General features: G+C 41.0%; 1 protein-coding gene across 2 annotated transcripts in view; it reads right to left on the bottom strand.

Annotated features, from left to right (window-relative positions):
• LOC124143382 (probable E3 ubiquitin-protein ligase HECTD2) overlaps positions 1 to 15,714 on the bottom strand; it is a 75,325-nt gene that overhangs the window by 20,263 nt on the left and 39,348 nt on the right. The window contains exons 4-8 of one of the 2 annotated variants that reach the window (XM_048392064.1): positions 8,787 to 8,876; positions 6,443 to 6,504; positions 4,231 to 4,251; positions 1,863 to 1,908; positions 543 to 652 (exon numbers count right to left, since the gene is read on the bottom strand). In XM_048392064.1, the coding sequence (XP_048248021.1) occupies positions 543 to 652; positions 1,863 to 1,908; positions 4,231 to 4,251; positions 6,443 to 6,504; positions 8,787 to 8,876 (329 nt within the window). The remainder of the gene's footprint in view (positions 1 to 542; positions 653 to 1,862; positions 1,909 to 4,230; positions 4,252 to 6,442; positions 6,505 to 8,786; positions 8,877 to 15,714) is intronic. The other variant, XM_048392065.1, reaches the window with a different exon arrangement.

Below are 15,714 nucleotides of genomic sequence, written 5' to 3' on the forward strand. Positions count from 1 at the left end.
AGAGGTGGAAGAGTCAAGGGACAAGCAAACACTTCCAACCAACTTGCGTCAACTAATGTCACCTACTGTCAAGGCATGTGAACTGCTGTTAACTTCATCAACCAATGGCACTACAATCAGCAACTGGCACCTATTGGCACCTATCAGCAATCAATGGCACAATATTTTGTGTTTTTTTTGCTTGTTCAAACTAGTATGTAACCAAATAAACAGTTGTATACTATCAACCTGGGAAATTCCTCCCTACATACACAAGCATACAAACTCCTATTGCCGCCATGACCATAACACAAGATGCGCAGTAAAGCAGTGCACATGTAAAGGGAAGGAGCTGTATGCCATATTGTTTTTAAGTATTTGGATGTTTTGGGGGTTTTTAAAAATGGAAACGAAAACAAAATGTGCTGCAGACTTTATGATGATGCGAGGGGTGCCTGAGAACCAAGACTATTATTTTCTTTTAGCCCAAACTATGTGTCACTTTTTGTCATCTTCTGTTTTCCCTCATGGTTTTCATTGTTTCAAACTTATTGTCAACTTACCTGCGGAGCCAGTGCACCAGAAAGTGATGGTCGTGGTCGGACAATGCCGCTATCTGACGCAGCAGGTGTGCAAATATCACATAGGTTGTCAGATTGCTGAACTGTGGATTCTGCCACACACAAAAACAGTTTCAATAAAAAATATTTTGGGCATAAACATTCACGTCAGTTCATAAAACAAGGTATACAGAAAGTTGATCACCATGGTGACTGAGCAACATTGTGACTCCATGACCATAAACCAGTGACTGAGAGCATGAGCAACAATCCACATTATATGGATACAATTAGGGCTGGGACAGGTAGCTCAGGTACTTGGGTCGGGTGGGTACTGAGTAGGACCCGAGTACCCACAGGACTACCCAGACCAGTGGTTAGTCACATGATAAATTGTTTAATGAGAAAAAATCACAACAATAACTCCACAACAAATCGTTCCGAATCTTTCTGACTATATGCACATTCCTTCGGAGTCTTATATGTTTTGAGTAAAGATACAGCTCCAGTCAACTTCAGTGTATGCAGTGTATGTCTGAAAACTTTTTTCCAGGGGTATGTTAAAAACAATTCCAAATCAGACATTTTGTACCCCACTCTTGAGACCTACAGTTGGTGTCCGGGTAAGGTCGGGTAATAGGTAGTCGGGTAGCTGGGTAGTAAATTTGGTCTCGTCCCAGCCCTAGATACAATTAAAGTCGCAAAGCTTGACCACTAGATCCCATTTTAGTTGGTACCTGTGAAAGGTATGTTTGTTTGCTTGTTTGTTGTTTAGCGCCTCACTCACCAATATTTCAGCAATATGAAGGCAGCCTGTAAATAATCTGGTCCAGACAATCCAGTGATCGATATTGTGAACAACAATCTACACTGTCGGGATAGGATGACATGCTATCAACCAAATCACTGAGCCTGACCACCAGATCCATCTGGTCGCCTCTTACAACCAGCATAGGTTGCTGGGGACCAATTCTAACCCAGAATCCCCAAGGTTTATTTGTTTGTTTGTTGTCTAACGCCGCACTCAGCAGTATTCCAGCTATATGATGGTGGTTTGTAAATTATCAAGTCTAGACCAGACAATCCAGTGATTGACATCATGAGCATCGATCCACGCAATTGGGATACGATGACATGCATCAACCAAGTCAGCAAGCCTGATCACCTGATCCCTTTAGTCGCCTCTTACGAGAAACATAATCGCCTTTTACGGCAAGCATTGGTTGCTGATACCTATTCTAACCCGGATCTTCACAGGTCTACAGGCATGTGGTAATAAGGACTGATTCTGATAGGGAATACCCACAGGGTCACAACACTTACATGAATCAGGATAAGATAGGCCCGCAGATCATCCTTTGTGTTCGGCCTGAAATAAGAGAAACAAAATATTGACACCTTGTGAGGGTTTGTCAAAGCCACAGAAACCATTAGATATGTCGGCCTTCTAATGATAAAGTATTCTTTTGTTTCACGAATATCTAAATTGTATAAAGACTGACTGAACCAGAAAAGATTTTGTACTACATGCCAAAACAGAAGCCTTAGCTAAATGTCCCTTATTCATAATATACCACGTCTCCAACTTACTTAATTAAAAACTGATATGCACTTGATTTGTTCAATACCAATCCCCAGCAGTAACCTCAGACAAGCCTTAATTTATTGTGTGGTCAACATTCGGGAAAAAGAAGCCATTCACGAAGATACAAGTACAACGCTGGGAAGGATGCTCCTTCCTATACTATTCTGAAGAGGAGGGCAGCAGAGTTTAAGCAGGACAGGGAGAGCTTTGAAGACAACAGCCTTGTTTGGCTGGAAGTGGTGAACCAAGGTTTCATCCATAGTCACAAATGGTTGCAAGAACCTTTGCGCATCAGCTTCAAACAGCTAGATTATCACGAGACATGTGCCTGGTGCACTTTTTATGCGATGTCAGAAGCTTTGCAACCCAATGAGCTGATACTTTTTTCATTGCCAAAGTTTCTGTGATAGTGGAATGTACTCTCTCCTGGGAACTGCCTACTGAACAAGCACTATGACACTCCATCATTCGCCGGTCAGACATCACCATATCAAAGGGATGTCTGCTCAGGGTTGTCTTCAAGACTCTGTCATTCATAAACCCTGCTGCCAACTCTTTGAGCTTGCAAAGGAGTGAGTGAGTGAGTGAGTGAGTGAGTGAGTGAGTGGGTGGGTGGGTGCGTGAGTGGGTGGGTGGGTGCGTGAGTGAGTGAGTGAGTGAGTGAGTGAGTGAGTGAGTGAGTGAGTGAGTGAGTGAGTGAGTGAGTGAGTATGGTTTTACGCCGCTTTTAGCAATATTCCAGCAATATCACGGCGGGGGGCACCAGAAATGGGCTTCTCACATTGTACCCATGTCGGTAATCGAACCCGGGTCTTCGGCGTGACGAGCAAACGCTTTATCCACTTGGCCACCCGACCGCCCAGCTTGCAAAGGAAGGGTCATCCTTCCCTTGTCTTGTCCTCATATCTTCATGAATGGCTTTTGGTGTTAAGCTTTGTTTGTGCAAGTACTAGATCACAGCACATTCTTCAAGTTAGTCAATTTTCCAGAAGTCACATACCTCTGCCTACTTTACTGACTTGTCATAGCCAAACAATTTACTCAAATGAAGTTTTTGTTGATATACTTCTATGACATCATGTAATGTCCGCAAGAGATTTCATTGTTATGCAATTCCTTCTATGTGAGGCTAAGAACTTATCAATCAACACATACTGAACATAATGGGGTCACAGAAGCTGTGAAGCTGGTAAATATGAGACATGAGTAATGAATTAGTCTGAACTGTTATCCTGTTCTTCAGACCTTCAAGGCAACAGAGTGAGATGTGTGACAATTTATAAATTACTAAATGACAAGTCAGTGTGCAATGTGGGAGAAACCCCTGTTTGACAAAGGTATACACAGATCACGCAAGGTGCAGCATGCACACGTCCTTGAAGCATACTCAATGTTAAAACATTTACAAGTTCGATGGATGATAGGGTATTCAAGTGTCAAGGTATTATGACACTAACTCATTTGTTTTTTTCCATTATTTTTGTTTATTGTTTAGCGCCACACTCAGCAATAGTCTGGACCAGACAGGCTAGTGATTGACATCATGAGCATCAATCTACACAATTGGGATATGATGATGACATGCATCAACCAAGTCAGCGAGCCTTATTCTATCCAACCGGGATACGATGACATGCATCAACCAGGTCAGTGAGCCTGACCACCCAATCCTATTAGTCTCCTCTTATGACAAGCAAAGTCGCCTCTTATGACAAGCATAGGTTGTTGAAGACCTACTCTAACCCCGGATCTTCACAGGTCAACTAATTTGGTAATATTGTTTCAAGAAAAATAACATGACTACAAATGCATATTGGTTCCAGGATTATTTACATCCAAATAGCACATGCATGTCCAATTTTGACAACAAATGCAATAATCTTTCTCCAGAAAGTTACATCAGTGAGATACTCATCTCTAGCAGTTGATCACTGAGCTCGTCTCTGATTGGTTGAGCTACTAGCTTTGTTCAGTGAGTTACTTGTTTTTGATTGGTTGATATTACTAAGTAAACAGACAGGTGCAAAATACAATGGTCTGATGACAACAGCAGCTACAGGGCCAACATATGCCCCGACTACAAATTGAACAACACATAGTCCTTACCAAACTCTGTGGTCTCTACTCCTGGCAGCCACAGAACATACAAACACATATTAGATACTTTGACATGACAGTTTCATTCAGCACTTTACATATATCGTATATCGCTGTGTATAATGTGGGTTTTTCATACCCAGAAATAGGTACACTTCGTCTGACGTTCAAACCAACATTATTCACACACACAGACCATACATACATATATCAGAGAACACAGGACTCACAGCAAACTGACAGTTAGTCCCAGATATAAAGATATCTTATTTAAAAATATATATCTGCAAAATAAAAACAATAAAATCCAAATGGAGCCCAGAACAATCCTTAATTTCAGGATAGAGCTGAGGCAAATCTAGACTTGCCAAATCATTCTAGACTTGAGTTGGACTCCTTTTTTAATTTTTTTCTCTAGGGTCTGGGAGATGAAATGTGAAAAAAAGGAAAAGCAGGACTTTATACATTCTGCCAAGAAATAAATGAAAGGAAAAAAACAAACTCATTTACTGTTGATGTCAATATAAATAATCATTTTAAAACTACAATTAATACCTCTGGGAAATTTATAATAAAAACTACGAATTATGACGAAACGTGACAGATTTGTGTCTATGACGGAGGAGAGGTATCTGTAAACCTGTTTCTTTCCCTATTCCGCAAGCCCCTTCTTTTTTTCTACTTTTGTCCCTACCTACTTAACATTTTGAGGAAATCAATCAAACACATAAAAATTGGAATTTTTATTTTTATATTTTTTTACCTACTGACCAGAATTTTATTGGCCAAAAAAAGTCTGGACTTAGCAAACATAATGAGGCTGCATATATATAGCACTGACTCAGTACTTATGTCCACAATAAACCAATAAAAAAAATTGATGCAATTTTGGGAAAGGCATTTGAAATTTACATTTAATTTTTAAACAAACTGCATAAACCATCTGTGTATACTGTTATACATGAAGCAGTGAGTGAGTGAGTGAGTTGGGTTTAATGCCGCTTTTAACAGTATTCCAGTTATATCACGGCATGTCAGCTTAATGTGGGAGGGAAGCCCGAAGTGATGCAGGTCTCAGAGGGTTACCACTTCGGTGAAACCCACGAGCACAGGTATGGTGCTGACAAACCTAGAAACATAATCGGGGCGAAACGGGATTTAAACCCACAATCATAGGTTTCTGGCGTGCCCAAGGGACGCAACTCTGCACAGCGAATACCAGCGCCTTAGACGACAGGGCAACCCGTGCCCCCTATACATGAAGCAATGTTTGGCTGGACTATATGTACAGTGTATTTCATTGGGTAGCAAAAGTAGGGAACATACATTACAGCGAGTGAGTTGGAGTTAACGCTACTTTTATCAATAACCCAGCAATATTACGGCAGGGACACCAGAAATGGGCTTTATATATTGTAACTATGTGGGGAATCAAACCCAGACCTTCAGCTTGACGAGTGAATGCTTTAATTACAAAATGACCCCGCCATCCCGGAACACAGTGATTTTCTTCGTATGTGGCAAGGCTGGGTGTTTGGTAAAGGGGCAGCAGGAAAGAAAATCTAACAATTACATGTACATTATCTCAAGGTAACGTTATATACAGTAAACTACGTTTATAACAAACACGCTTATAAAAATTGACATATATAACCAAATGTTTTTGATCCCCATGCATTTGCTGTATATTTTTTGTATATATCCTGTATTTATGCTTACAAGGAACTACAGTAAACTACGGTTATAATGAACTCGAAGGGACCTCTAATTTTAGTTTGTTATAACCTTAGTTTGTTATAAGCATATATACAGCATAACTACAGCAAATAGTCGGGAACAAAAAGTTAGTTTGTTATATCCGTCAGTTCATTATAAGCGTGTTCGTTTATTATAAACGTACTTTACTGTACGGTCATAGCGAACTAAAATTAGTGGTCCCTTTGAGTTCGTTATAACCATAGTTTACTGTACTACTCAAAAGAAGTTAAAGAACACCTGATTCTTTCATATTACTATAATACATCTGCCATGACAGATAAACTAGAGTTATATGAAAAAAAATGGGTGCTTCTTTTGAGTGACATATTTAGTGCAGTCAAAAAATGGTAATTGTGATTTTGTTTTCAAATGAAAAATTGTCCAAATCATGACTACTGCCAGTGACTAGTGCCAGTTATCTGTTCCAGTCAGTACATCTTGGTTTGCCTGGAGCTGCATCTACCTTTTGTCCTTGAGGAGGCTATTGATGATGGCCTTGAGGACTTCCTTCTGGAGATCTTGGGGCTGCAACACGACATTAAGCAGAGTGAGTGAGATGCCTATTTTAGCAATATTCCAGCAATATCACTGCACAGGACACCAGAAATGGGCTCCACAGATTGTACCCATGTGAGGAATCGAATACCGGTCTTTAGCATGACGAGCAAATGCTTTGACTACTCGGCTACCCCACCGCTCCTTTGAGTGAGTGAGTGAATATGGTTTTATGCCGCTTTTAGCAATATTCCAGCAATATCACGGCAGGGGACTCCAGAAATGGGCTGAACACATTGTACCCATGTCTGGAATCGAACCCGGGTCTTCGGCGTGACGAGCGAACGCTTTAACCACTAGGCTACCTGACCGCCCCACCGCCCCTTTGAGCAGAGAGAGTCTTTCAGGTTTAATGCTGCTTTGTTTGTTGTTTAACACCACCCTCAGCAATATTCCAGCTGTATGACGGCTGTCTCTAAAGAATCAAGTCTTGACAGACAATCCAGTGATTGACATCATGAACATTGACCTCCGCACTTGGGATACAATGACATGTTGGTTGGTTGATTGGTTTGTTGTTTAACGCCATACTCAGCAATATTCCAGCTATATGACGGCGGTCTGTAAATAATCAAGTCTGGACCAGACAATCCAGTGATTGATATCATGAGCATCGATCCACGCAATTGGGATCGATGACATGCATCAACCAAGTCAGCGAGCCTGACCACCTGATCCCGTTAGTCGCCTCTTACGACAAGCATAGTCACCTTTTACGGCAAGCATAGGTTGCTGAAGACCTATTCTAACCCGGAATAACATGTAATCAAGCAAGTCACCAGAACCCACATAGCACTGTGTGTGTGTGATGTCATAGCACTGAGTGTGTGATGTCATAGCAGTGTGTGTGATGTCATAGATGTCAGGCAAAGAATTTTGAAAATATAGTGCGGGCAGGCGGTGGTTTTATTTTTGTTGCATGTTCAAACAAGTATTTAACCAAATAAACAGGTGTGTACAATCAACATGGGAAAGGTCTGCCCCTACATAAACAAGCATACAAACTGCTATTGCTGCCATAACAATGGCATAAGATGCGCAGTAAAGCAGTGCGCATGTAAAGGGAAGTAACTGTGTGCCATATTGGGCCGCATTGTTTTTAAGTACATGTAGTTGGATTTTGTATGATTTTTAAATTTTTTGAAAATTGAAAAAAAAACAAAAAACGTGTGACAGACTTTATGATGATGCGGGCAGTGCCTGAGAACCAAGACTATTATTATTTTTACCCTAAGGTGAGTGAGTGAGTTCAATTCAATATTCAATATTTCAGCCATTTACCCTAAGGCATGTATGTGTCAGGGAAAGAACAATCTAGTCCCATTGTGGACTCACAATGCATGCTCAAAGTGATACATTATTATCACCAAGTCATATGGATCAGTGTGCACTTGATCTTTTCATTCTCAGCTCCCTGGGGAAAGTACAACCCATGCTGCCTGTGAGGCACTATCGGGTACCCATCCACTGCTGGGTGAACAGAGGCATATTTTAAACAATGAGTGAGTGAGTGAGTATGGGTTTACGCCGCTTTTAGCAATATTCCAGCAATATCCCGACGGGGGACACTATTTCAAACAAAGTCAACTGCCCAAGGAGACATCACATGTGCTACATGTGCTACATGTGCTACATGTGCTGCAGTGTGGGGCAGGACCAAAGCCCTAGAACTCTCAGGAGTCAAGCTGCCAACACAGTCACCCATGAATTTCACCTGATTTGTGACCTGTGCCCAGTACACAGGACCTCATGCCAGACACGTGTGTCATGGTATAAAGCATATGTAAAAGGAATATGTGTGAAGTAGGGCTGGGATGGGTAACTCGGGTACTCAGGTTGGGTGGGTACTGAGAAGGACCCGGGTTCCCACAGGACTACTTGGACCTGTGGTTAGTCATGTGATATATTGTCTAATGACGAAAATGACCTACAACTATATGGTTACACTACAAGTCACTTATGTTCCCATTTCTTTCTGACTATGCAATCTCTCTTCTGACTTTTATATGTTAAATAAAGAAAAAACTACTTCAACTTCAGTGTATGAATGACCAGATCGTTTTATACGTGTATCTAAATACATTTTGCAAGGTCAAACTATTCCCAATCGGACATTTTATACCTACCTCTTGAGACCTACAGCGGGTACACGGGTAGGGTTGTGTTATAGGGAGTTGGGTACCCGGGTAGTAAATTTGGACTCCTCCAAGTGTGAAGGTATAAGACACGTGTGATACCATTACAGCTCTTACCAGGGTAAGCAGGGTGCTGAACACACTGGTGAGAAGATCAAACTTGAGACCTGGGTCGTCAGTTGTCTTGTACTCCTTCTGTGGATCTCTCTGTAAGTCAAACACAGTACATGAGTGAGTGAGTGAGTGAGTGAGTGAGTGAGTGAGTGAGTGAGTGAGTGAGTGAGTCGTCAGTTGTCTTGTACTCCTGTGGATCTCTCTGTAAGTCAAACACAGTACATGAGTGAGTGAGTGAGTGAGTGAGTGAGTGAGTGAGTCGTCAGTTGTCTTGTACTCCTTCTGTGGATCTCTCTGTAAGTCAAACACAGTACATGAGTGAGTGAGTGAGTGAGTGAGTGAGTCGTCAGTTGTCTTGTACTCCTTCTGTGGATCTCTCTGTAAGTCAAACACAGTACATGAGTGAGTGAGTGAGTGAGTGAGTGAGTGAGTCGTCAGTTGTCTTGTACTCCTTCTGTGGATCTCTCTGTAAGTCAAACACAGTACATGAGTGAGTGAGTGAGTGAGTGAGTGAGTTGTCAGTTGTCTTGTACTCCTTCTGTGGATCTCTCTGTAAGTCAAACACAGTACATGAGTGAGTGAGTGAGTGAGTGAGTCGTCAGTTGTCTTGTACTCCTTCTGTGGATCTCTCTGTAAGTCAAACACAGTACATGAGTGAGTGAGTGAGTGAGTGAGTGAGTGAGTGATTGAGTGAGTGAGTGAGTGAGTGAGTCGTCAGTTGTCTTGTACTCCTGTGGATCTCTCTGTAAGTCAAACACAGTACATGAGTGAGTGAGTGAGTGAGTGAGTGAGTGAGTGAGTGAGTGAGTGAGTGAGTGAGGCTGGTTAACACAGCTGCAACTACTACAGTGTTCCCTCGCTTTTGCACCCTTCAATATAGCGCTAATTCGATTATAGCATGGTAATGTATGGCTCCCAATATATATATTTAACTCAAGGTTTACACTAAAACGATGTTTTTCTCCATCTCAAAAAACAGTATCAGCTGCTCGCTGCAAGTACATAACACTGGAAATACCAGTCAACAAAACCAAACTGAAGTACGTCATTTAATCCAATTATTATACAATCTGGTCATAAAAACGTGTTCATTGTATATCTGGACTTATGTTTGTCATAAATTTTATATATTTTATTTAAAATTTCATTCAATATCTTTTGCATAATTTTGGCGAAATCGCGTGTGAAGTGATTGGTAATCGTGTATATAATATCACTCAAAAAATCGCCAAGTGATGCATACCTCAATCTCATTGAAATATAAGATCCTAGTTCTTGCTACTGCAAAAAAAAAATCTGAGGACATCTCATTAATCCTGTGCCAATGCATCAATTCACGTATTGAATATGTAGTCAAAGGGCATAACGGCATCAATCACATAAAACGTATATAACCATGGTCATAGGTACAGTAGTATAATAACATAAAATAAAACATATTATGCATCAACAAGAAGCTTATAGTGAACATTGATTTGTAAATGTTGCATGAGTGAATGAGTTGTGGTTAACAGTGCTTTGAACAGTACTTCAGTCATATGACTGATCTGGGAGGAACGCCTAAAGGACTCAGGTTGTAGAATTTAATCCTTGTAGTTAAACCAAAGGACATGGTTATCAACCAATGCCACAAACAGATCAGATGTGGAATTCAAACCATCTTACAGCAGATCATCAGACCAATGTTCCACCCTTGCCTTACTCATTTCATCACTTGGGAGATCATCAGACCAATGTTCCACCTTTGCTCCAATCGTGTCATCTTGGGAGATCATTGGACCAATGTTCCACCCTTGCTCCAATCGTGTCATCACTTGGGAGATCATTGGACCAATGTTCCACCCTTGCTCCAATCATGTCATCACTTGGGAGATCATCGGGCCAATGATCTACCCTTGCTTCAATCATGTCATCACGTTGGAGATCATTAAACCAATGTTCCACCCATGTTCCTATCATGTGATCACTTGGGAGATCATTGGACTAATGTTCCACCCTTGCTCCAATCATGTCATCACTCAGATCATTAAACCGATGGTCCACCCTTGCTTCAATCATGTCATCACTTGGGAGATCATTGGACCAATGGTATGCCATAGCCCCAATCATGTTTCACCTTTGTCCCAATCATGTCATCCTTGGGAGATCATTGAACCAATGGTCATATCATCACTCAGATCATTAAACCAATGTCATACCCTAATGCCCCAATCATGTCATTACTTGGGAGATCATTGAACCTATGTTCCACCTTTGCTCCAATCATGTCATTCAGGAGATCATTGAACCAATGATCCACTCTTGCTCCAATCATGTCATCACTTGGAAGATCATTGGACCAATGTTCCACCCTTGCCCCAATCATGTCATCACTTGGGAGATCATTGGACCAATGTTCCACCCTTGCCCCAATCAAGTCATTCAGGAGATCATTGAACCAATGATCCACTCTTGCCCCAATCACGTCATCACCCAGGAGATCATTGGGCCGATGGTCCACTCTTGCTCCAATCATGTCATTCAGGAGATCACTGAACCAATGATCCACTCTTGCCCCAATCACGTCATCACCCGGGAGATCATTGGGCCGATGGTCCACTCTTGCTCCAATCATGTCATTCAGGAGATCATTGGACCAATGTTCCACCCTTGCCCCAATCATGTCATTCAGGAGATTAAATCAATGGTCCACCCTTGCTCTAATCCTGTCATCAAGCCCCCATGTCACCCCACACCACAATGTCACCACAAGCTCATAAATAATTACAAGTCAAAATATTATCCAAATCTATTATCTACCAAAATACACTGACATATTCAGGATGTCACAGCACAATTGGAAGGTTGTCAATCAAACCATGTTTGTACCCTGGATACATGTACACAAACATCCAAACTATCTGAACAATTATATTGATTTCCAGTGTTGATTTTTTTCTACACATTGACGTCACAACAACGTTGAGATTGAGGTGGTGAAGTGAAATGGATTTTAACAACGCGTTCAAGATTACTGCACTTATATAGCAATGTGCATGCACACATGTGTGTGTGTGGTTGCTTGAACTTGTCCGGACCGATGCCTGATTTAAAGTGCTAGGCCACTGAGATACCATGCCACAGTTTAACATTGATACCCCATTCCAACACAGTATACAGATTCTGAATCAACCAGTCCTTGTTTTACCCCCTTAAAGCAGAGTGCCAGGCAGGGTAACAACAAGCACCCTCTTTTAACGTCATTTGGTATGACGCGGCTGGTGATCGAACCATCGACTTTCCAGATTCATTATACATGCATTTACCAAGAGGTCATCCGATGGCTCCAATGACATAAGAAAAGTATAAACAGACACCTGTATGAGTAACCATGGTTACCTTGCTGACCTTCAATGAGAAAAAAATAAATCAATTATTAGATTTTAATCTCCGCCTGCCTTTCACATCATCTTAGTGTCCCCAAGTATCACTCAATAGATTGCAAGTGATTCCGTGGTGTGGCGAACTAAAGCATTCTCTTTCCATTTATATTTCCATAAACCGAACAGAAGTTATTGATTGTTGATTGTTTGTTGTTCAACGCCGCACTCAGCAATATTCCAGCAGTGATGGCGGTCTTTAAATAATCGAGTCGACTAGACAATTCATTGATTGACATCATGAACATCGATCCACGCAATTGGGATATGATGACATGCGTCAACCTAGTCAGCGAGCCTGACCACCCAATCCTGTTAGTTGCTTTTTACGACAAGCATAGTCGCTTTTTACGACAAGCATGGGTTGCTGAAGGTCTATTCTACCCCGCATCTTCACGGGTGTGAACAGAAATAAGGCCACGCCCACTAATGGACTACTCTTTCCTGGTTGGTTGATAATTGAATGGGTGGGCTTATGCTGTAATATTGTGCTGAATGATGTCACTGATTTCATCTAAAGCTGTGTTACTTTAAGCAATCTGTGAACTTCATGGTTATTTATAAGAATTGAAATTGATTTCAATATGTCTTTTGCATTTATTGGGTTATAAACATAACAACCTTTATGATTGCATAAATAAGCATAACACAGTGATTCTTACATTCATAATACATTAAACATAATATATATTAAAGTCAATTCTTGAACATAAAAAGAAAATCTCCATGTGTGTTGGTTTGTTTCCCCGTTTTATGAGTGCACCATATATATATGTTTCTGGAATTTGTTTGATTGTTTGTCTGTTGTTTAACGCTGAATTCAGCAATATTCCAGCTACATGACAGAGGTCTGTTAATAATCGAGTCTGGACCAGACAATCCAGTGATTGACATCACGTCAGCATCAATCCGCAAAATTGGGATACGATGACATGCATCAACCAAGTCAGAGAGCCTGACCACCCGATCCAATTAGTCGCCTCTTAATCTTGGCTCAAGGCTATACATAATACATGATCCAACTGTGTGTACTGAGAGTGTTTCGGTAGTGTTAAACTAGGCTCAAGGCTCTACATAATACATGATCCAACTGTGTGTACTGAGAGTGTTTCGGTAGTGTTAATCTAGACTCAAGGCTCTACATAATACATGATCCAACTGTGTGTACTGAGAGTGTTTGTGTAGTGTTAAACTCGGCTCAAGGCTCTACATAATACATGATCCAACTGTGTGTACTGAGAGTGTTTGTGTAGTGTTAAACTCGGCTCAAGGCTATACATAATACATGATCCAACTGTGTGTACTGAGAGTGTTTCGGTAGTGTTAATCTAGGCTCAAGGCTCTACATAATACATGATCCAACTGTGTGTACTGAGAGTGTTTCGGTAGTGTTAATCTAGACTCAAGGCTCTACATAATACATGATCCAACTGTGTGTACTGAGAGTGTTTCGGTAGTGTTAATCTAGACTCAAGGCTCTACATAATACATGATCCAACTGTGTGTACTGAGAGTGTTTCGGTAGTGTTAATCTAGGCTCAAGGCTCTACATAATACATGATCCAACTGTGTGTACTGAGAGTGTTTGGGTAGTGTTAAACTAGGCTCAAGGCTATACATAATACATGATCCAACTGTGTGTACTGAGAGTGTTTCGGTAGTGTTAAACTAGGCTCAAGGCTATACATAATACATGATCCAACTGTGTGTACTGAGAGTGTTTCAGTAATGTTAAACTAGGCTCAAGGCTATACATAATACATGATCCAACTGTGTGTACTGAGAGTGTTTCGGTAGTGTTAAACTAGGCTCAAGGCTCTACATAATACATGATCCAACTGTGTGTACTGAGAGTGTTTCGGTGGTGTTAAACTAGGCCCAAGGCTATACATAATACATGATCCAACTGTGTGTACTGAGAGTGTTTCGGTAGTGTTAATCTAGGCTCAAGGCTCTACATAATATATGCTCCAACTGTGTGTACTGAGAGTGTTTCGGTAGTGGTAATCTAGGCTCAAGGCTGTACATAATACATGATCCAACTCAACATAAGCCAGCTGGGTGTTATAGCATGACTGACTGGGAGTAAAAGGAACTGAAATATTTATGACTTAAGAGACCTCACTCATACATTCTTTTTTGCGCAACCTTAATACAGTACTGGTCATATGAACTTTTAAATATTCAGACATGTCCGAACCTAGCTGTTCAAGTGGTCAGAGCATGATGGTCAACAGGTGATAACATATATTATACCACAACTTACAGGTCATCATTATCAAACAGGTGATATTATTGATTATACCACAGCTTACAGGTCATCATCCTCATTTCATTCAGGTCACAGCCTAGTCATCCAACATGTGATATCAATGATTATACCCCTGCACACATTTTTGGCCTCAGGGGGCACAGGTGGCCCAGTCGTCTAAAGACCCATGATTCGCTGTGCAGAGTTGCGTCCCTTGGGCACGTCAGAAACCTATGATTTGGGGTTCGAATCCCGGTTTGCCCCGATTATGTTTCTAGGTTTGTCAGCACCATACCCATGCTCGTGGGTTTCACCGAAGTGGTAAACGTCTGAGACCTGCATCACCTAGGGTTTCCCTCCCACATTAACCTGACACGTCGTGATATAACTGGAATACTGTTAAAAGCGGCATTAAATCCAACTCACTCATTGACACTCAGTCACTTTTAGGCCTCAATGTCAGGCCTGACACTGACAGAACCAAGGTGTGCATGAGGTGAAGTCATTGACAATACCAAAGCTAATAGGGCCTTAGCATCATAACAGCTCATATTCATTACACCATGAAGTGCAATGACTCAGCAAAAGAGCCCAATGAAATATATATAAACAAATGCATAAAAGACAGGTGGGGTAGGGAAAAGTAGTTAGCGAGACTTTCTTATCGTGGCAAGATTATCAACAAAATGGCATCGAGGTTGTCAGCTCTTAAGGATAATCATTCATGGTGCAACATTAGAGTTACATTGGGAATAGAAGTTGTAGCAGGATCAGGAGGGATACATGGAGGTTTTATGTGTCCCGTGTTAGGTTTTATAGGTTTCTATATAAAACCTAACGAGGGACGCATAAAACCCCATGTATTCTGAGAAATCCTGCCACGAAGTATTTATCTTACCAGACTTGTTTTTAATATGACATTGAAAAGAATTCAAACAATTTAAAATTGATAGAAAACAGCTGTTCGATTGAGCTGAGGTTAGCTTGCGTTATGTCAAGTAACTTTCATTGATTTGGAAAAAGCGTGTGGCTTTTTGCTTGGAAGCAGGGATTTATTCTGTCTCTCAGCCTGATTTGCTAGTGGAGGGGTATAAGAGATTTGTTCCCTCGCTGAGAAATATATTCTCCTCCAAGGCAGATTACACTGTATTTATCAAGATCATGTGGGCCAATCAGATCTCATCATTCTGACACGGAGGGATGATAAGTATTTTTACACGTTCAGTTTCTTTTTAATATAACAATAATGCTTATCATAAGT

This window comes from Haliotis rufescens, unplaced genomic scaffold, assembly GCF_023055435.1.
Source record: "Haliotis rufescens isolate VD_foot unplaced genomic scaffold, xgHalRufe1.0.p SCAF_108, whole genome shotgun sequence".
NCBI lineage: Eukaryota > Metazoa > Mollusca > Gastropoda > Lepetellida > Haliotidae > Haliotis > Haliotis rufescens.